Source organism: Haemaphysalis longicornis, unplaced genomic scaffold (assembly GCF_048455015.1).
Source record: "Haemaphysalis longicornis isolate Haplotype H1 unplaced genomic scaffold, Haemaphysalis longicornis Haplotype H1 scaffold_107, whole genome shotgun sequence".
Taxonomy (NCBI): Eukaryota; Metazoa; Arthropoda; class Arachnida; order Ixodida; family Ixodidae; genus Haemaphysalis; species Haemaphysalis longicornis.
In genome coordinates, this window is record NW_027526212.1 from 708,995 (window position 1) to 732,103 (window position 23,109).

At 48.8% G+C, this 23,109-nt stretch overlaps 1 protein-coding gene across 1 annotated transcript in view; it reads left to right on the plus strand.

Moving 5' to 3' along the window:
• Positions 1-23,109, plus strand: part of LOC144160571 (uncharacterized) — a 174,857-nt gene that overhangs the window by 49,053 nt on the left and 102,695 nt on the right. The window contains exon 2 of the mRNA XM_077691829.1: positions 16,067-16,263. Coding sequence (XP_077547955.1) covers positions 16,067-16,263 — 197 coding nt within the window. The remainder of the gene's footprint in view (positions 1-16,066; positions 16,264-23,109) is intronic.

Consider the following 23,109-nt stretch of genomic DNA (forward strand, 5'->3'; position numbering starts at 1 on the left):
TTGAGCTGTATTTTTGCTTGCCTAAATTGCAGTTTGTTCGCTTTGCAACGATTGTAAATCACATCTCCAATCAAACACACTCTAGACCCTGTGTCTATGACTGTTGTGACCACTGTCCGAGGACTCAGATATATACCTTCGGCTCCAATGCCCGAGGTGTACCTTTTACGCGGCCAATTCACGGGACCAGGACGGAATCACCAGCGACCTTGTCCACAACAGGCGTTACGCTTCGCAGTCTTACCGTCGCCTGCGATTCCCGTTTCCCTGTGACATTCTGGGTAACAGGACTGGAACGCTGGTAGTAACCCGGCTGTCCACACTGGTAACACCCGAAGTTATCAGATGCATGAAACATCGGTTTAGTAGTTTCTTGTCGAAACGCATCTTCTTCGGGCTGCCCCGCCAGGCTCTTACGCAAGGCTGCCCCCGCCAGGGTCTTACGCCAGCCCGCCCCCGCCAGGGTCTTAGGGCTGCCTGCCCCCGCCAGCATCTTAGGACGTTGCGCTGCCCTCGCCAAGCTTTTACGCTGTTTGCGACAGTAAAGGAATTGTGCGACCCTGGATGGGGCTGCATGCCTGCAGTACGTACAAAAAGGTAAGGGTCAACGGAGGGATCCAAGGGTTCTGCCGATGGTAGCTGGTATGCGCCAGACCCGGTCAAGGCACATGTCGGTTCCAGAGCCTGGGTGGTGGGTGGCGGTGGAGCATAGTGAAACTCAGCCAGCAGCCTTTCCTGTACGGAACCCGCATCACGTGCGATATAATCTACTGTAGCATAAGTACGTTTGTGCGAGTATGGGTAAAAACGTGGGTGACATTGCTTTAAAACCCTAGCAACCGTTTTACCTTGGCTTGATTAGGGACTGGCTCTACGGTAAAAATCTTGGAGAGCCCGTACGAACTCCAGAAGGCTTACGTAGAGGTGCTCGGTTCTAAGCTTCAGTTCGCGTAAGAAACAACACTCGTGACCAGGGGGTAGGAATTCCGTTCGAAATCTTTCTTGGAACACCTGCAAAGTCTCTAACAGTGCTTGCAGCCTTCACCAACAGGGTGCGGATCCCACCTGGGCCAGTGGCAATATCCGGTTCAGCATGGGCTGCTCCGATGCCCCGGAAGCAGACTTGTAGACAACCAGCCCATCGAGGAAATACGTAACGGACGGGGGGTCATCGTATCGCTAGCATGTCGGGATGGCCAGTTGTGGTCGTGTCGTTGTCGGTTCAGGAGGCAAGATAATACGCAGAGGAACCTTGTCGCAAAGGCTCGCGACTGCCTCCAGCATTGAACACATTCTACCTTGCTGCTTGGCTATCTCTGGGGCAGGGTTACAATGCTTTGCTGCCTGGGAATTTCCAATGGTAGTTCCGGAGCGAACTTTCATGGCTTGGTTCTCATCTGCACTCATCGTTAGGAAGCAGAGCAAACAAACAAAAAAAACATAGCCACGCCCCCAAGCGAAAAGCACCCCAAATGCGCAAATCCTAAAGGTTCCACCCGGCGCTTTTCAAAAAACGCGCAGCCATGAAAGAAACCCTAGCCATGGTGTCCAGGCACCGAAAACGTAAGAAAAGTACTACAAAACGGTTAGGGCTTGCACAACGCACCTGTACTCTCGAACGGGTAGCAAAACCAACGTTGGGCGCCACTGCAGCGAACTACGGCTTGCTGTTAACCGGTAGTGAGCAGACGCTCAGATGACATATCAAATGAACATGTTTATCAACAGCTGCTAGGTCCTTGGAATCGCAGCACCTCCGTATCACGCAGTTCATGGTTGACTGCCCCCCAGTGCGCAGGATGCAACGTTCTTTTATAGCTGTCACACGCGCCCGAAGCCTCCGCGCTGCTGGCTGTTCATGTTTCCCACCGCACCTGCCGGTTGTTTGGGGCGGTGCCCACAATTCGCCACCCGTTATGGAAGACGTCGTCGTCAGACCTCCTCCTTGAAGTTCATGAAGGCCTCCTCCATATGTACGCGGAGGCGGCCGGGGTCGAGACGCCGCTGGAGGCCCACGGCCTCCTGGACGTCGTTTGGACTTCGTTGAGCACGGCCTCCTGTACGGTGCTTGTTTACTTCCACCGCAGTCACCGCCCTCACTGACCGACTGCTTGTCCCGCTTGTTCGTCTCGTCAGCAACGGTAGCGACAGTGTCGTCGTCGACGGTAATGAAATCATAATGCCGACGATGACACGCCTGTCAGGTCCCACTCTAGAATAGCCAGTGGCTGTTTAGGCTCTCGCGACGCTGTCGTAACGAGGCGAAAAAAAAAGAAGTCCTGCTTTATCCCAGTTACGTACGTCGGGTGTTTCGGTCTCCGAACGAAGCGCCACCAGCAGGGTCGGCTGTCCAGTCGTCACCATTCAGTCGCCCATTTCCTTTCCTTCACCGCACACGGTTTTGTATACCAGACCGTGCGGCTGTTTGAAGCGGTGAACATGCCTGAAAGCTTTCAGAGCTGTGAAATTCTTGGAAGGTTTCAATTCCAAGCGAAAGGTGATGGCATCGGCTTTATCTTAGAGCACTTTTCTTTTTACTTTCACATTGGCGACAGTCACTTCCGAGAACCACGTCGGGAGGATGTCTCCAAGCTGGACATGCTGGGCTTGACGTTCCTGCCAGCCTGCCTGCTTGACATGCCTGCTTGACAATCCAGCCAAAGCGCTGCACGCTTTGCCATATCACGTCGCGTTGCTCAACAATCGTGCACAAGGTCAACGTCGGCAGGCGCAGCTGTTTTGCCAAGGTGCCCTGCTTCCTTTTCGGTTCGATGTTGGCTTTATTCAAAATCCCCAGCTTCTTATTAAAGCAAAGGGCTTTCGTTTTGTGGAATGCAGAGGTCAGTAGCCTGGTTGATTTGGTTGAGAGAAGCCCGTTCACTAAAAAACTTGGTTTCGCTCGGTTAACCTTTGATGTAGCTGTACTGCCAACCACGGCACAAACTCGTTCGGTCCCTTGCAACGCTCACAGAAGGAGGCCGGGCGAACGCGCCGTTTCTGTCCGCCGGGCGCAACGACCCAGCGGCGTATGCATGGGTGGCTGCGAGGGTGGTCTGCTTCCGATCAGGTGACTGGCCGCAGCGGCGTCGGCGACCGTCATTAGTGCTGAGCAGAACGACTAAACTCATATTGGCGGGATCTTATCGTCCGATAAGCCTCACCAACGTAGATTACAAGATTTATATGAAGGTACCAGCAAACATTTGTGGTTTGCAAACGATGTCCACGGGGAAGCGATGCAGAAACATCCCCCTCGCGGGGGGCACGATCAAATGCAGAGCATTTCCGGGGGCGCACGAAGTTATGTAGTTTGCGTTACGTTAATGTTGCACTTGTGGCAACTGCTGACGAGAGAGAGCGGCGATGAGTGCGTTCCAGCCTCGCCGACACCCGCCTTTATCACGCCACGATCGCGCCACGCGCGCGCAAAGCTGACGTCACGATGACGCCACAGATGTTGTTGATCCCGCGACGCGCGCGCCGAACCGACCGCGGAGAGAGCGCGCGATGCGAGCGGAGAGTAGGCGAGTAGGAGCGGGGCTGACGAGAGAGCGTGGCGATGAGTGCGTTCGAGCCTTGCCGACAACCGCCTTTATCACGCCACGATCGCGCCGAGAGGGCGCACCTGCGAGCGATGCAGACAACTACGGACGCCAAGAACGGGTGACATCGTGAGGTAAAGAAATTCTCTGCATTTAAAAAATCTTCGCAAATGCGCCTTATCAACCGAACATCCAACGCGAGCAGTCGGTGGCTACGGCGAGGAACGGGTCGAAAGTACCCACATTCTGAATGCTCGGCCACCCACACAGAACGAGAGACCGTGAGCCGCTAGCTCACTGCTTCATAAGCTACTGCCTTCCCAAGGCCATCAAGGCATTCGTCTTCCCGGAGCGACGTTGCCCAGAGTCCACATTACTGCCTTGGTAGACTAGCTTGCGCGGCGCGGGCGCGTTCTCAACAGCAGCGGCGCGGTGTTCCCAGAGAAAGACTGCCACGAGGTGACAGAGCCTGAACGTTCGTTATCAGAGAAAGAGTGTCCCGGAAGGGAGAGAGAGACTCTGTGTTGCCATCGCTTGCTCAGCGGTGAGGGCAGCTCTGACAGCGTTGTCGAACCGGAACAGAAACCAAGGAGGACACCGGAACCGAACCTGAGTTTTTGCCCAAACCGGATTCGCATTTTTTTCCGCAATTTTGGAACTGATCCCTAACCGGAGCGAATCTAAGGAACCGTTCCGAACAGGTTCCGGGAATGCGTCTAAATACGCTAGATTTCGAGCAGAGAGGGTTTCTGGTAAAGAGAGAATTTTTTTTCACGAACCGTTGCAAAGAAAAAATAGAGACACTGCAGAGAGAAACTGCGCCAGCATTGTCAGCCCACTCTCTCCACATCATCATGGAACCCTCATAAGCAGTAATTACAAGTTGCTTTTTTCAACTTACCTGCATCTTAAGGTCGCCACGTATCACGAGGCATAGCCCCATTTTATTTCCTTGTACAATAAGTAAATTTAGTTCGCATTTTCTCGTTTACTGATGCTGACATTTTAGTACTTAAGGCTAATCGGCTGTTATATAAATTACACAAATGGTCCGTGAAAAATGCACTGAAAATTAACTCACTGAAAACTAAAGCAGTATTGTTTAGAGCTAACAACGTATAGAACAACACCGTTGCTCTCCCCAGGCTTGGGAATGATGTAATTGAAATGGCTAATGTTGTTAAAAGCTTAGGACTACGGTTCAACGAATTGATGCTCTGGGACAGCCATTTTCCGCAATGCCAGACAAGCCTTGCGCGTGTAGTAGGTATTTCAGTCACATTTCAACTACTGTCATTTATATTGGGGGACCACAACTGCCAAAAATGTGCACAAACTTTTAGTATTACAGAAGCAGGCGTTACGAACAATTGCTCGTGTTCCACCTTTATCATCTTCCAATCCCTTGTTTTCTAATACCGCGTTGTTAACGTCAATCGCCTTTACGACTTTCGCCTTCTCCAACTATTCAAAACTGAGATGCAAAACAATGTTACTTTTCTCTCTCACAGCACTAGCTTACACGAGAACGTAATTTCCCATTACACATGACACCATAAAAACTATCACATAAAACCTGCTCGCACAGATTACGGTCTCCAGACTCTATCGTACAGTTTGCCTTTAGCGTTAAATAAATATGATTTGGACGATTTATTCATTCTCTCTACGTCTTACACTACCCTCCGGAAAATGTTTTGTTTTTACAATAGAGCATGAATAGAGCATGAATACAACAAAGCATTTGACGTAATTGGTTTAAGCGAATATTTTACTTCGTTTGCATTTTATTTTCTTTTTATTGTTGTTTGATTGCATTTTTGTATTTTGTATTTTTTTCCCCTGTCTCGTCTCTGCTGATTGTGTCGAGGGAGGTGGGAGCTCCATCAAGCCGCGAGTACAGCGGCTTTTTTTCCCGCCTCCTCAGCCATTGTACTTGACTGGAATAAACAACCTCAACTTCAACTTCAACATAATACGAGGCAACATATCTTGGCCTAATTTTTGTGGTTTGCATAAGCATGGTGCTTAATATTTGATGACGCTTTCAATGTGTCCTTAATTTTAATGCATCCCCGCACTCTTCAAAAAGCTTTCGGGAACGTCATCAACGACAAATTTGTATCGTCCACGTATTCTCGTTGGATTAGCCGTCATATACGAACAGCAGTAAGACATGCAAACCCCTCTCTACGTCACGGGCACTTCTTCTTGTGCGGTGACTTTGTATTCCTTGTTTTCTGCTTAAGAGTGCATAAACACGTAGAAAGAAAAAGAGAAAAAAAGAGAAACGAAAGAAAAGCTTAATTCCGCTTTTAAATAAATGCGGTAGCATTCATATCTCATCTCGATCTGCTCAACATTTCATATAACGGACGCATGGAATAAAGTGCATGAGTGCGGGTTAGCGGGTAGACTGGGGCGGATTAGTGAGTTCAGGTGGCGAGATAATATAAATTCGTTCGATTGGTGCGTTGATCAATATGGATTAAACAAATTTCTGGGCTCAGTAAATGGACACAAAACGCAAAAGGCAAGATGTGCTTGATCGATAGATTAGTTTACAGACACCATGAATGCAAAATATAACGCGTAGCGTTTTTAAAATAAGGTAGAAAATAAGGAAAACCTGAATATAGGTTTTGCTGCCAGTTGCTATTCCGCACAAATTACACCTTAATTGGTGGAAATTGTGTTGCAAATACCCCACGATACGCCTTCAGAAGTTTATAAAAATGAACTGGTACTTTTTTGTAGTTTCATCTTTGAACGTCGAACGTCAAAGAGGGGGCTACAAATAATATCATGGGTTCCCAGCTAATCAATCAAGCGGTGACCGCAAACACCAACAAAGTTCGTATCGCACAAAAAATTGATAGGGCATGCGGACGAGGACAACAAAAGAGAACCCAGACACCACGGAGCGCTAAGTGGTGTATGTGTTCTCTTTTCTTGTCCTTGTCCGCCTGCCCTATGAATTTCTCTGCAATGCAACACCAATCGACAGCGAGTCCGTATTCGTAACGGTTTTGGTGTATACACGGCGAGGTAATGGTGCGACCCTTGTACACGAATGCTGGCATAGCTACGTTTATTATAACCCTCAGCCTACTTCAGCTGCGCTAAAAAAACCCGACAACGCCGATGTTTCCTCAAGTCAGTATTTTCGAGGGTACAGAATATTTGGCGTACACGTCTTCCCAAGGTGCCACCGGTCGGCACTACTCGTCCCCACTTGCGGCTGTGCCGCTATGCCAGGGGTCGTGTGGGAGAGAGCTAAGCACGAACAGTTGGTTCGACGCAGACAGCCAACATTCGCACTGCCTTAAAATGAAAATATGCTTTTCTTCAACAAAACGTGCCGCATTTATTCCGGGTCCAATGAATAAACATTCAGGTTAGTGGTCCGCAGTAGCAAATAACGACCGATTTTGGTAAAGCAGGAAACCGCACGCTGCTTCTTAGCGTTGTATTCAGTTGCTTATATCGGCCCCGGGCAGTTAAGAGACAAAGATTATGATGACGATCGCCGATTGCTAGTGGTATCCCCGCTGGAACGGGGTAATAAAGTGGTAATGAATGGGCCGGATCACGCAAAACACAGGAACTTCTCTTGGTGTGAACGAAGAGAAGACATTATATTTAGAGACGTCACAGGACAGGGGTTTTAGAGAAACGACGAATGGTTATACACGAAACGTTAGAGGAGACACTGAGCTAAGACAAACAACTCAAGTGACCCACTCTACCGCCCACAACTACAAGGTCCACGACCGTCCCTGCGTAAATGTCCCAAGAACAGAAGCCGCTCACGGTCGGTCGTATGAGGACGCGGGTGCTGACGTCGCGCTCGTAGCGGTGCTTGCGTTTTCGAGGTTGGCTCCCCAGGTTGCGATGCCGGAAGAATCTCAGCCTGATTAGGAGAAGACAGCGTGGTTTACACACGGACACAGGGAAGAGTACTTGACACACACGAGCGCTGAGTACTCTTCCCTGTGTCCGTGTGTAAACCGCGCTGTCTTCTCCTAATCATGTTAAACCAACACTCCCAGATAGCCACGTCAGTGAATCTCAGCCGGGTCAACTGAAGGGCTTGATCCTGCTTCACGCCCGGTCACGCGCCGTGAGGCACGCCGGAGCCCGATAGACGGTAGTCCGTGCTGGCGACGATGCCCCGGGCCTTTCTGGCGACACCCAGAACCGTTGCGGAGACTGGCGACGGCCTTGCCTAACTTTGGCACGTAGACCGGACGTCTTACGCGAGTTCTCACAGTGCCGTGCCCCCTTCAATCGCCTTGTCTCCGGGCTCGGCCTCGCTCGCTCTCTGCCCGTCCCTCGTTCATCTCATCTTCTTTCTGTACCTCAGCAGCACCCGCTCGGTCTTGGGAGCTTCGTCTTTTTAGCGTAAAAGGCGGTGTCAATCCCTTTCCCGGGTACGTCCCATCACATTACCCCCAGCCTAATAAACTTGTTAGGGGAACAACTCTTCTACAGTCCAAAAAAGAGTCCCAAAAAAGTCCAACAAACACAGAAACACTGTCCTCGCAGAAAATGTGTTTCACGGACGCATACAAGTTGCTACGGGACGTAAAAATAAAATGCGGTAGCCTCCTACATTAGGAGAGGTCTTGACAGAATTAAGGCAAAATATTTCTCTACAATGGCAATAAGGTACAGTGCAAAACTGTGGACATGCTTATCCGATTGTAGGTATTGTGAAAATAGGTTATTGTCGTTTTTTGTTTGTTTTGGTAAGTGTCTTGGAGACAAGTTGCGAAAGATTGCCCCTACTGTGGCCTACACGAGAGGCTCCAAGGTTGGTGTCCGGGTTGTGTCTTCTTGAAGCAAAAAGGTTGAGCTTTGCCAGTTGTGCAGAGCAATACAGATGACGAAAACTTTGCAGCAGGCTGTTGAATGCCGCCACCTGAGACTCCTCCCAAGCAATCCGGTTTCTTTTGGCTGATTCCATAAGGTTAGTTGAAGGTCTGGCAATGGTTCGGAATGGTTCGGAACATAGTTCGGGATGAACTTGCGGTATCACCCAGACAAGGTAAGAAAATACTGCAGTCCCCTTTTCGTTGTAGGTGTATCAATGTTCACGATCTTCTTTAAGGTTCGTGGACGAGGTGCGTTCGAGCAACTTATGCCTTGGCGTAGGGAAGACCCATTCGCTACCACGAAGACGCACTTTCCTTGCTTGTACACAGCAACGTGGTGAGAAGGTAGCTGTACCTCAGATGTAAGTCGCATTCCAACCATGCCTCTACATGTTCTCTTGTAGCCTTCGCATCATCTGACAAAGCGTTTGACCTCTCCGCGCAGACCCCGTCAGTAAAACTCGTATAGGATGCAGGAGACGGTTTTCCGTATGCCCTGATGAATTTCACCGAAGCCTTCGTGAGCAAATCGAAGTATTGGTTCCCTTTTTAACTTGTGCAGAACGATCTGCTGGAATCTTCTAGCAGTTGAAAGGGGGAAGTGACGATGTAAGACGTCGCTGGTTCTGACGAAACGGTATGTGTCTCCTTTCCCTGATGACACTGTTTGCACACTCTTGCTGAAGCAGCTTCTTAGCGAAGGATCGCTTTGCTGCTATTGGGCGAGCGGTTCTCTTTCGGTGCCGTGGTAGGAATCACAAGCGCTTTCCAGGGCTTGGTGTTCGATGGGGTCGCCTTTGCGACGGCCGACGCCAAAGCATTCTTGCTCGGATAGCTAAGCTGCTTGGTTATTTCCGTTGCAACGTTATGTGAACGTCCATCGGGACATTTCTAGTGAGGATCGGGGTTGTTCACCGCTCTGACACCTGGAAGGTTCCCGAGGACAAGATAGCAGATCAGCCGCTACATACAGCAAACGGTGATTTCACCTACAAAATACTTAGTGTCCACATGGATCATCGCCTGGGCTAATTGGTTCATGGAGCCGTCTAGAAGCAATACACAGGTTGTTCTTCCGGTTAAGCAACCGTCGTCAACCACATCCCGCAGAACGATGGCGGTATTGCTCGCAGCATCCCGAAAGACTATAGCAGCCTTGCCTTGAACATGGCCTTCCACGACAGGCATGCCGTTCATGCAAAACACGTCTTTTCCGGTGACTTCACCGTGGTCGTGGGCGGAAGGACACGCATTTTGTCCGGAAGCAATCTGCGGGCTGCACACCGGATGATTTAGAGAATTCATGGTCACCGCACAAGCAGCAAACTGCTCTTCTCCGTCTGGCCCCCGTTGGAAGTCCTCTGATTGGTGTCCTGTACGCTAGCAGGAACCGCATTTTGGCGTATTTCTCGGTACGCTAGGGCAGTCCGATGCGTAGTGTCCCGGACAATTGCACAGAAAGCACGTGAGAGGTTGCTCCTTTTTTGCGTCTTGCACATTCTTGTGCGGTTGATCTCTGTTATCTGGGCCTTTCCCAAGATTTAGAGGTTTTGCGCCTCTAGAAACCGGTTGGTGTAGTCTGCAAGTCATCTAGAGTTTTGCACTGTCGCTCTTTCAAAAAGTCTACAAGCTTCCTATGGAAACAGCGAAGGAACTTCCCGCTATGACGTGGTCGCGGGAACCCTCACAGGATTTTGGCATATTTGTCATATCAATCTAGTGGTCAAAATAACCGGATATCCTAGCTGTCAGCTGCCTCCCTGTTTCTCCATCTTCAGCTTGTGCTTTACGCAACTTATCCTGATACCCTTGGGCAGTAAACTTAAACCGTTGCAGCAGAGCGTTCTTTAATTTTGCATAGTCTAACGACTTTGTTGCAGTCATCCGGCCGTTAACTGAATAAGCCTCCCCAGACAAGCACATACTAATGGCAGCAGCCCAGTTGTCTTGGGGTCAACCCTGACCCGTTGCTAGGCGCTCGAACCTTTGCAGATACGCGTGCAAATCGTCGCACCTCTCATCGAGCAAGGGTAGCAACTTCTCTGGGTTGGGGCTAGCGCTACTCTCTTCATTACCTGCTGGAGTGTTTGCGCCCCTTCCAGGATGCGCAGCTTAAGTTGGAAGCGTGCCAGCTCTCTTTCGTCGGCTTTCTTTTTCGTTTCTGCTGCGTCTCTAAGGGCTTTTGTCTCGGCTGCCCTCTGAGCTCTCTCCTCCGCACGCTTGTTTTCAATCCACTCCCTAAGTTCGGGTCCCGCTAAGCATAGCTCTGATCCTATCGCCATTATCTTGTCCAAATCCATCTTCCAAATGTCAAACCACTCATCCGCACACAGCATTCAACTAATTTCCGCAGATGCTAAAAATATGATCCTGGCAGGCTCGCCACTTTTCGTAAAGAATAGGCCGGATCACGCGAAATGAAGGGAATGCTCGTGGTGCGAACGAAGAGAAGATATTATATTTAGAGACTTCACAGGACAGTCGTTTTAAAGAAACGACGAAGGGCTATACACGAAACGTTAGAGGCGACACTGAGCTAAGACAAACAACTCAAGTGGCCCACTCCACTGCCCACAACTACAAGGTCGGGGACCATCCCTGCGTAAATGTCCCAAGAACAGAACCCGCTCATGCTCGGTCGTATGAGGATGCGGGGGCCGACGTCGCCCTCGTAGCGGTGCTTGCCTCGTCGAGGTTGGCTCCACAGGTTGCAATGCCAGAAGAATCTCAGCCGGGTCAACTGAAGGGCTTGACATCGCCTCACGCCCGGTCACGCGCCGTTCGGCACGCCGGAGCCCGGTAGACGGTAGTGCGTGCCGTCGACGACGCACCGAGCCTTTGCGGCGACACCCGGAACCGTTGCAGAGACTGGCAACGGCCTTGCCTCGCTGTGGCACGTAGACCGGACGTCTTACGCGAGTTCTCACAGTGACGTGCCCCGTTCGATCCACCTTCTCTCCTGGCATGGTCTCGCTCGCTCTCTGCCCGTGCCTCGTTAATCTGCTCTTCTTTCTCTACCTGAGCAGCACCCGCTGGATCTTGGGAGCTTCGTCTTTTTATCGTAGAAGGCGGTGTCATTCCCCTTCCCTGGTATGTCCCATCACAACAGTGTTATTTTACAACAAACTGATATATGTATGTTTTATACTATGATGTTATTCCTGACCGCTAGTTCTCGGGACTAGCGTTACACAACTTAGGCGCTTGAGACGGAAGGAGGAGATATACACGAATGTCTACTAAGAAGGGACGAGATAATTCGAAAGGCGGTACAAGAAAAGCAAGAAGGTGATAAAAGATTCCATCCTAATCACACGGAGTTTCGCTAGGCGGAAAATCTATTACGTCCATGTTCAGTTCTCATTAGAGATGTGTCGCTAACGAAGGAAACATCTCACATATACACATTGATATCTCCCATTTAACACTAGCGCTGCTGTGAGGGCAGGCACCAAATATAGTTCCTTACGATTGGGCGCTGTCCTGGTCAATATTCCCGCTCTGCGTTTTGTCCACAACATTCTAATCTTTTCTTCGCATCGAAGCCTTGAAGGTAACTCCCTCTGTACTCCCCTTATATCCTAGGGCTTCTGGAAAGTAATATTTCCTTCGTGTAGATTTAAATGGATACACTGGCATTAAAACAATATGTGCCTCATTGTTTCTGTTTCATTGTCTAGACGACGCATATCGTAATATTTTGTGTTTACTTCCCCAGAAAGCTCTTAACTAGGAAGCGACCTGTTCTAGGGGGAAAAATCAAACCAGCCGTTATAATTATAGTAGAAATTTTCTTGTGTAATGTCGAGTTTCTCTTCCCTGTACATCTCAAACTAACTTTCTGCTTCCACTTTTTCTTAAAATTTGTCTGTTTCTATCTGCCTTGATTCTTTTTTCGTTGCCTTGGCTGTCCTAGATTCTCCACTGTTCTTTCTGTATTTCATCGTTAGTCTTCTAGTCTTCCTTACCCTATGCGTGCCGACGCTTTTCATGTATAGGTAGCAAAGAAATTTAGCTATCCACCTACGTTGATCCATTGCTCTCAAGCTCCCCTGAAAACGTACTTTACTCTGAGCTTCTCGAACTTCAAACGATTCCAAGCCCCCTATGTCCGTGCACTGCTTCGTGAGTTGTGTTTTCAATTTCGTTTAAGGACAAACGGCCGACCGTTCTCTGGTTCGCTTCAAGGCATGAAAGAGCGTGTCATTTTAAGCAGAGTACTCTCTTCGCCAATGTGAGGCCCGGAACCATTACTGATTTCCACATTCCTCTCGCTACTTCATATTTGTTATACACCCACAGAGCTCTATGCTTCATTAAAGCTACGTTTCGCTTTCCTTACTCTTAAGTGGCTCCTTATTTGTTCTTAAGTAGTTCTCCCCTTCGTTTATTTATCCACAGTCCCAAGTGTGTGTGTATATATATATATATATATATATATATATATATATATATATATATATGTGTGTGTGTGTGTATATATATATCAACAGGAGCGATAGGGGACACATAATGTCAACCAAGCAATTATGTGTCCCCTATCGCTCCTGTTGACTTACTATTTTCGCTGTCTCTGCATGCAATGTGGTTCGTGTCTCCCAACTCAGACATAATCACTCTCATTCTGACTTTCGGAGAGCTTATCTTGTCGCCGGCGCGACTGGGGGCGGCCTGTTTCTTCCCAGGTTTCTCCGACACATACACACATTACGGCTTTCCCGAACTGAGCAGGAAGGGTGGGGGGAGGTGGATGGCGGTGCGTCTTTGACGGCCGACGAAAAACACGCTTCCCGCACGGGAGTTTTCGAAGCGCGCGCACGTATTACACCCCTTGCATATTGTTCGCCGGCGCTCACCGCGGGCAGGTACAACTCGCCGCCCCTGTCCGCCATCCCTGTCGACCACGCAATTATGTGTGCCCCGTCGCTCCTAAACTTCTGTTGGTCGTGTCCTCTCGGTTCTTTTTAGTTTGCCTGTCCCCACCGCTGCCTTTCCATCCCTCTCTCTCACATATTTATGCTTTTCTAGTTTGTGCTTCCTTATTGCTGGCTTTTTCTCTCATGTTTCAACGCGCTTTTCTCTCTTCCTGCTCGCTTGCAATCTTAAGCGTATGTCACCGCCTCCGGAACCTCAAGTGCTTGAACTGTATATAAACCACTTCCATTCTGTATAATATTACTCTTGATAAAGGACGGTCCCCGTCCGAAACGTTGATGTTAAGTTATGTTTTCGAAGTAAACTTGTTGCGGTTTTTATTGCGGCTCTTTTTACTATATGTATATACAATGACAATATGCATATACAATGAATGAATCTATGCGAACAATCTGAATGTTTCACTCATCGATACCTGTCCTCACTCCAATTCTTCCCATCATTCATCCATGGTGGCCGCCAAAGATAAGATTGTTACCTGCACGTCAGTAAAGACACCATCTGCATGGGCCGCGGAAGAATTGGCTGTGGCGCTCACCATCACTCAAATCTTCGCAACGATTGTAATTACAGACTTTCAAGCAGTCTGTCATAAGCGGTCAGCAGGTAACGTGGCCTCTACCACGTAGCAGCTCCTCACTCAACTCGTCCTCAATATGAAGATCGTTGCCCATAGACAAGGCTGTGAACTTTCCTCCGAGGCGTCTGAGAAAACACCGTGCCTCGTTACCCTCCGCACATTTCAACACATCACCCAATATTAATGCACTTCAGAACATTTTCCACTTCCTCACCCGACGCTTACGAAAAGAGTAGAAGTAATACTCGGCTGACTCTAGACAAACACCTTTCTTCACCCAATTTCGCTACAGTTATTCTTCTCCACCAAATACCCTGTCACATGTATATTCTCCCCTAAACATGTACCCTCACACATATGATCTTCGTGTGCGCACATGAATCCTCCACCCCACCTTTACCCGCCTCCCGTCTCCTCCCTGAGCTGCGGAATAACCTGACGGCTACTGCACTCTGCATTGACGGGCAACAATTTTGCTCATCGGGAGGCTGCGTGAACAGCCCCGGTCTCGGAGCCGCTGAGACCGGGGCTGTTCACGCACCTCTCCTCACCTAACAAGATATCACGTAATACTAACGAACCACGAGACAGACTTTTACCAGTCCTCACTCCTCATTGACCGAAAGCCAAGAAATCAGGCACAGACAAATTCAAGGAGGCACTTTTCCCCACCCCATCCGTATGCATTTACTCTTTCATTTACGCAGTATTTTTACGCAGTATGCATTTACGCAGTACTCTGACAAGTGTAAATTCTGACAGGAACCAGAAACTATGACACACTTATTATTCTACTGCACAAAAACCTCACGCCATCTGCCCCTGAACCCCTCCCATTCCCTCGAGTGGTGGGAGATACTGCTTTCCAGTTGTTGACTTGGGCACCGGCTCCTGCTTGTGACCAGGGCTACAGCAGCCTTTACAGCACATGGGCTGCTGGACTGAGGAACCACCCATATATGACTTTGTAATAAAGTTCTCCCTCTCTGTCTCTAACCACACCGAGCAGTTCCGCGCTATTCGAGTCCATTGTTTGACTGCAAATTTCCATATTTGGTCCCTCCATCGAGTAATTGCCCTTCCTCCTTTTCTAGACCCGTCTATCGATGTCCACTTTGTCATCCCTGTGCTCCACCGTTTGTTATTTCTCCTAATTACTTGGCCAGCCCAAGTCTATTTCTTTTTGTTTGTGTAAACAACGATTTTGCTTTCTAATCCAGGAAGCTGTTTTCGCTCTCTAAAGGTTAATCATACCATTCTTCTTTCCACGGCCCGTGAAGCCGACCTGTTTAATTTCAAGTTGTTTAGTAAGGGCAAAGTTTTCACTCAATATGTCATTACCGCACCATAATCTCTGAACTTGCCGCTGAAAGTTCTCTATTACTGGAAGGCCCGGATGGTTTCGTCCGCAGGCGTTGACATCTTTCCCGAAGTGGACCACGATAGCACCTGCTGGAACCGGCGTCAAAGTACAAACCCGACGGCCGCACTACGAACCCTAAGGAACGGCTGTGCGCCCAGAATGCGGGGATAACTCAATGGGATAGACGCCCAATTCATAATGCGTCAAATCCAGGCTCGATTCCGCCCACAGCGCGCCTTTTTTCTTTTCAGTTGGCTGCATGGGTTATTGCTCCCCGACGTTGCTATCCCATACCATTCGGGCCTTTTGGGCTGCCCAGTGGTTAGGCTGCCGGTTTCACGGGGTTCGATGGTTCGATTGTCGGGACCGTACTAAGCACGTTTTGTTCGTGAGGGTTTCAAGTTTTCTGTCTACGCTGGAAGGTCTTCTGTCGGCCTTGACTGCTCTGCAGTTTAAAGCCGGAGGAAACGGTTGTTTCAGGAAAGAAGATAAAAGCATTCAAAAAGACAATACTAAATAAAACAACCACAGAGTGCAGTGGCATCGTATGGGCTAGATGAAAAATACAATATTTTTTTTTACACCCAAGGGGCAGTGACGATGGTCGTATACTTCAAGCCGTTTACAATTTTCGCCAAATTTACATTTCATCTTCACGTTCTTTGAAAAATGTAAACACACGGTGCATTTATGCCGGATAGAGCGTGTTGTTGTGACAACTGGACTGTCGGGTGGCACAAACAACAAACCACGTTTTTTCTTGTTTCAGCTATTCAACAAGACAACAACGTTTCAAATTCTAGGCATAACCAAATCCGTACACGACAGTGTGTACCTACAGAAAAGGAATTACAATCCACAAAATATAACTTTTAATCATACAATATGCATGAATGCGTTGACATGGAAATCGGATAGCAACACCCGTGTCTTGACAACAATGTTTTTTGTTAGCCCATTGAAATCGTAAGGAACGTTTTTGCTACAATTTATAAGTTCATATCTGATGAGACAAAATACTGCATCTCATTGAACAATTTCGAAAAAAAATTTCTTCTTTTGTATTGTATTTTTCTCTATATTTATGTAACAAAATTATAAAAATAACACCTTTGGAACCGCGATGAACACAGTTACGGTTTAATAATGGTTGAAACGGGTGCAGAGTTGCTGCATAATCGGTAATACCTGAGAAGCTTCCGCGCGGCTCACCGCCGTGTTTGTATAGGTCTCTCTGCGGTCTGTCAAAATATTAATTTTATGGGGGTGCTCTAAGAAAAACGCAGAGATTTGATTTGCTCGTGCGGGATTTCGCAAGAAAGTGTTTTTAAGATGCGTGAAATAACTTTCTTGTGTTAAAAGAGCAACGTCGTAACAAATAAACTGATTGAGAGATGCAGGTCTTGTTTGTTTGTTTGTTTGTTTGTTCATTTAAGCAGAATACAAGTACACCGTGCAAGGTAGAATAATTTCCAATCTTCTGCCGAGGCAAACGGGGCAAAATGCGTTTGAGCCCACTTGATCGAGCCCGATTGATCGAGCCTGATCGGGCCTCCTGACGAGGCCCTAGGTCGCAGTCTTAACGAGGTCGCAGCCTTGAAAGAGATTTTTCTGTTTTCTTACAGAAATTTAGTGGCTAACAAAGGTAGTAATTCTGAAGAAGCTGTGAAGTCAAAATACAGCGTGTTTGTTTTGAAATACCTTTGTTAAGCCAAGGCGTAGCAGTAACCGAGAGAGAGAGAGAAAGAGAGAGTATTGCTGTGTTGTTTATAGGAAGAGAAACGAAAGTCGACTCAGCCGATTACTGCCTCTCTGGTTGTGGGCACCTCAGTCAAGTCTACGTTTAAAAGGATGATAGTCAGGAAAGAGGATAGGGAGAAAAAGAGAAAGAAATTGAGAACAAAATGATTGTTCACAAGCCGCGCAGCATGGACAGCACTGGCAGCATCATAGCCGCTCCAAAAGCCCTCTATTCTTTAAAAAGTCCAACAGTGCACGAAACGCTTTTTCGCGATTTGATGTGTGATATTTCGGGAACAACATGTTGGAAGAGATGCATGAAAGCAGTGCCAGTTTCGCGTACGACGCTCTAACCGCTCTTGGAGCCTGCGAATGTTGTGGACGTTCGCACAATGCGAGGGCGAGTGCCTCTATTGCACTACAGTGTCGGAAGGCGGATAACTAGCGATGCCAAGCTCCCAACTTCTTTCGCCGCAGCAGTGACAGCCGATTTGCAGGTGAAGTAGAGCTCGGTCAGCTTATGTCACTCCTCTCGAAGGAAGCGGGTGCGGTGGCTTGCCAGATGCTACTCAGGAGTAAGGGTGCATGCTTGGAGGTGTCTTCATATAAGTTACCGCACGACGTCCAGGGGCCTGATTGCGTCACTCATTGAAATGTATGGATGATTCGGGTCTTTTGCTAGGCGATGAGCCTGTCATTACCCTTGATCCCTACGTGAGCAGGTAGCCACTTTAGATGGTTCGCGAGGCCTTTGGCACTGAGACTGGGCAGTTTGCTGCTTAGACGTTGTATAGCGAGACACCTGAGGTGGGTCCGGCCGAGCCTGAGGAGGGCAGCCTTTGAATATTCAAGGATGGCTACTTCCTCTTGGTGCGATTCTGGTGGCACTCCTCAATGATGTCTGCAGCCAAACGAAAAACCTTCATTTCGGCCGTTGCAGAGCTTCTGGCCACTCGTAGGCGACATTGCCTGGCTAAAGCGAAGGCAGGCACGATGAATGCTGCAGCTACCGCCCCCTTGCCTGAAAGCGCAGACCCATCAGAGGATATCAGCACATGCCCCTCAAGGTTCTCCAAGCCGGTCGCTGTTTCATGCCTGAACTCATGCAGTGGAGTTATCTTTTTTGCTGCAAACCAGAATATGCCTACCTCCTGAAGTTTTCATTCCGGTGTCAGCGATTTACTCGGCGCCGCTCCGGGGCTCCTGCTCACCACCGCTGACACCTCTTTCACAGCTATTTTCCCCCTCGCCTCCACCAATGTGAATTTTCCCAGTTGCGCAGTCGGCAGTTAACGGCGGTAGTGCGCGGTTATCAGATGATTGGGAAAAATAAACAGAACCACAAATGGGTGCAAAAAATGCGCTGCCGATTACTACACTCCCTAATACGAAATTTTTCCGCATCAAGACTGCTGTCATCTCGGTCACGGTGAATTGCCGCTGCATCTCAGGAAGTCTTGGCATCATCAGTGAACCTACGGCAGAATGCGCTACCCTGCTACTACCTCGCAGTATGCCCCCACCGCCGGCCAGCATGTTAATCGTGTTTGAACCTCCAGCGCAACTGACACATGGTTCGGATTAGCCCCGCACAAGGGAGCAGCGAGCATGTTAAACCATATTGTTTCGGGGCACTAATTACATTCCCCGCAAAGAGGACGGTATACATGTAGTGTGCTAGCCGGCATCATCATCAAGAGATGAAGAGGACGATGACCGTGACGTGCGTTCGTTCTCTGGCTTGCGCAGTGCTCTCTTCCACCGTGGTTCGTAATAACTAGCCTCTGAATAAGTATCGTAAAAACTTCATTGTAAATACAGCTTTACCTTGTATAAAACGGTGGAGATTGCTGCATCGGCCCCGTCCTGCTCTACCTCACCTCTTCCTTCGTACAAGCGAGCCGTGGACACGCCTGACTCGGAGGTGTGATCACGGATCTCCGAAGCGGGCGTCATCTCCGAGGTTACACCATGGCACCGCCTTCTGAACCAACGAGCGCCGCTACGCCACTGGTCATAGCCGGGCTCGAGATCCTGGTTTCTTCTATCGTACCGGGGTGCCACAATCGCTGGGATCCTACTGTTATGCTGGCGAACCTCTCGTTCCACCGGAGAGGTTCGGCGCAGACGTGGCATCACACCAACGCAGCCAGACTTAATAGTTGGGATAGCTGCAAGGGGGAGATGATTACCATTTTCGGCAGGCCTGCTGGTCATTAGTTCGTGCCGGAAAAGGAGCTTGCGTCGCGACCGCAGACGTCGACCCTGGACAGCCGTGCTGCGGGAGGAGCCATGTGCGAGGAGCAGTCACTGGACTGGACTGGACCGGACTGGACTAGATTGGAGTGGATTGAATTGGTTTGGTTTAGAAATCGTTTTAGCACGAGTAAGTATGACAATCAGACAACCGTAGACAACCAGGAAACCTAATAATCAGCTGAATCATAGCTGACGCTACGCATATCCTGGCATAGCCGAGCTAAGCCGCTGGTAGTTTTTTTTTCATGTATATATGTTCGTGTTTTTTTTCAATACCTTATAGTAGTCCACCGTCCCGTTGTAGTCCTTCTTTCTGGTTGTAGTTGTACTTTCGCGCTTTCTTTTCACCATGAAGCCTGACCAACTCGCCCCGCTTTCTTTCTTACTTTAGAACTCTGGCAGACGTTGTGCTGCTGTGCAGAAGGACACGGGTTCGATTATCGACTGCGGCCGCTGATTTTGTTATGGAAACGAAAAGCGAAAGCGCCCGTGTGTTGGAGATTTCGGCGCCGTTGAAAATCTGCAGGTGGTCAGACTTAATCCGTAGACCGCCACTTCGGCACGCCTCATCGCTTGTTGTAAACTAGGCGCGTTAAACTCCATAGTCAAACGAAATAGTACATGCATTCCTTGGTTTGTGTTTTGAGGGTGAGTTTTATCTCTAGACGAGACTAAGGGGAAGCTGTGACTAAAGGCGCATGTGGCCTGCATGTGGCCTTCCTCAGCCACCAGACTCACAGTGTCAGCAAGAAAAGTGATTTCCACGAATTCGTACACAATGACACAGTCAAAATGGTACAATAGCCCGAAAGCACCGGCATGTATACATTTCCTGTGTTTTATAGAAAGCATCGGTCTCTACAAATGCACAGGGGAATCGCAACTTACAGGTGCCGTCTGAAGTAATTGGAGCACGGAAGGTGTGACCGAACCACCTAGGAGCGCCGTGTAGGTGCACCGAAGGCAAACGAAAGGTCGAGAACGCGCATGAACACCTTGCGACGGCGATAGCCCACCTATACATTTCAAAGCACTTCTTTCAAACTGGCTTCAAAAATTCTTGTCTGCGTACTGGTCTCGGCGATGGCACTGATAGCATGCACGCCTGAAATTATTCGAAGAAAAAAAACTGTCACTGCAGATCCCTGTGACTGCGCCACTTCTCCGACAGCTCTCGTGCACTGGAAGTGTGCCGAAGACGTTGTCGCATGTGTCTCTGCTACCAGCGCCATCGCCGAGACCAGTATGCTGGGAAGAATGCCCGAAGCCAGGTTAGACGAAGTGTTTTATGATGGGCTATACCCGTCGGCAGGCGCGCGTGTGTGTTCTCGCTCATTCGTTTGCCGTAGTTCAGCTACACTGCGCTGCTGAGAGGTTCAGGCACAGCTCCCGCGCTCCAATTACTTCTCACTGCCCCGGTACACACAAACATAGTAACGGAAAGGCTTTATGTCTTTATGTTTCGACGATTATACAACTACATCACAATTAGGCAATAATGTATTTTGGTGTGCAAATGTTCCTGACTAGTCCCTTCTGACGAACCATTTTCAGGCAGGCTTAATGGCGTCCTTAAAGTGTAGAAATTTATTAGGACCATTAGACAACCCAAAGGCATAACGTGAAATTCGAGGTCCCTATACACTAGCACAAGCGCTGTCATCTCATTGTCCGGTGGGTGCACTGGGACCTGCCAATATCAAGACTGCCTGTCTTTTGACGAGAGCTAAAATGCATAAGGCAAGCAGATGACATCGTCGTCCTTGCGAGGGAGCGGGAATGCATTATGCATGACACCTTCAAGCTGACGATAGCCCTCAGGAAAGCATGTTCACTGGTATCAGAGGTGTCGCCCACAGACTTGAGAGACTCTTGGATGGCACCCTTTTCGAGCATCCTCTTTGTTTGTTTACTTATTTAGTTGAGGTCAAAAGAAAACGCATGGTACAGCTTTTGAAGAATTGGTGCCGCATTCTCGGCGATAATATGTTATTGCATGCGCGACGCAGGCAAAGTTGTGTGGTCCTCTCAAGCGAAATCCCATACCGCGGTGAGAGGGGCAACCATTCTAAGTTGCACCTTCTGGCTATGAGACGGAAGCGAGGCGTTCACCATGCGCTAGAATATATTCGTGTGGTCTCGTAAGTGGGTCTGGCGTCGAAGTCACAACCCTGATCGCGACGGCAACGTGTTCGTCGCAATGGGCGAGTTTCGTCCACGTGAAAAAATATGGATTCACTGGAATCATTAACCATCAAAACTTCGTTGCACCCATCAACGACTTCAGCTAGAGCGTGGGGTCTCAGGCAATTTTTCCTACTGGCACTTGTGAAGTCTGCTTCCACGAGGACCTTGAAACTCCCACGCAAAGCTTTTCAGATTTTCTGGAGACAGACACAGCTGGCGCGCCGGGTATCAGGACGTCGTCTATGATACGTATGGCAGTTCGTCGTCTGAGTGAAATCATCGCTGAACGGATTCCAACAACAGAAACACTCACCTCCGAATCCGCGAAACCATTCCTTCCGATCACAGGCAAACATAACTTCTGATCCAGGGCGATTTTCAAACGCGATACTTTTAACTGAAACCGCAGCGCCGTTGTATCTACGGTACTTATATTATCTCCAGACAGAGTCACTCCGTTTTTTTACATAACGACGGGCAAAGGGATTGGCAGCCCCATCTGGGGCAGCACCTATTTTCCTCGTGTGGTGGGCGGAGCCGGTGACCTGTCGTGACCCTGTGACTCGATGTAGCCTCTCTCAGAAGCCGGAGGGATGTGTGGCGCCGTATTTTGGTGGAACTGCCGCTGAAATAGTGCTCTATTCTGGTTACCCGTTTTGGTTCGTTTAAATTGCTGCTGCAATCGCTGGAAATGCCGGCGGCAAAAACTCTAATAATGGCCACAGACGCCGCAGTTGTTGCAAAGTGACGTTGACAAAATGTGACCGCTTGACCGAAAGTACGGTAAGGCTTGCGGTAGCGCACTGCTTGGTGTCGGGTAGACTCATCGAATTAGTTGTCATGGACTTCACTGTGAACGGTACGCTAATTTGTAATCCTTTCTCGAACCTAAGGTGTTTATGAGTGTGTAACGTTATCTCGGATGTAGAGTGCTGAAAGACTGGATCAAGAGGAGAACACTGGTGGAAGTTCTGGTGTAGGCAAACACCTTGCTGTGCAAGCTCCTCTTTATTAGGAGGACGGACTCTCAAAGCAATGTGCTCGGCAGAATTTGTTTATGCTTGTTATGTCTTTAGGCTGCCCACAGTAGTCACTCTCGCCAAGTTCCAAATGCTTCTGGTAATACGTCGTATTGTTTGCTTCCTAAACGGGCGTCCATAAATATGTCAGTGCCAGAGGTCAGGTCTTCCTCAGTTATAAGGGAGTTTATTATCTGCAACTGGCAAACTTCGTTCTCATCTGACGTAGAGAAATTAAAAAGGCAGCGTGGTTTGAGGACTTCTTCAAGGTATCGGGTGGAAGTCTTGCTTGGAAGTTCAGCTCTCTGTGCAAGAGTCCTCTTGCTTTTCCTTCCCAGAAATGGCGTTGCCAAAACCAAGCCCGGCATTTCTAACAGAAATTCTCTCATGTAGGAATGTGTCCTTATCATGTGTCCTCATAGCGCTACCAGTCCAAAAAGAGGACATTGCTAGCGCCCTGCATGGTTGCCTCCCATTTGTTCTACTTTGTGAACCACCTGTAGTGCTTATACAAGTTCTTTATATCTTATTCGGTGGTACCGCTGAACCTAGGCGGTTCTCCTTAAACAGGGCACATACTGACACTTGCACAAGATTTCGCACCCGT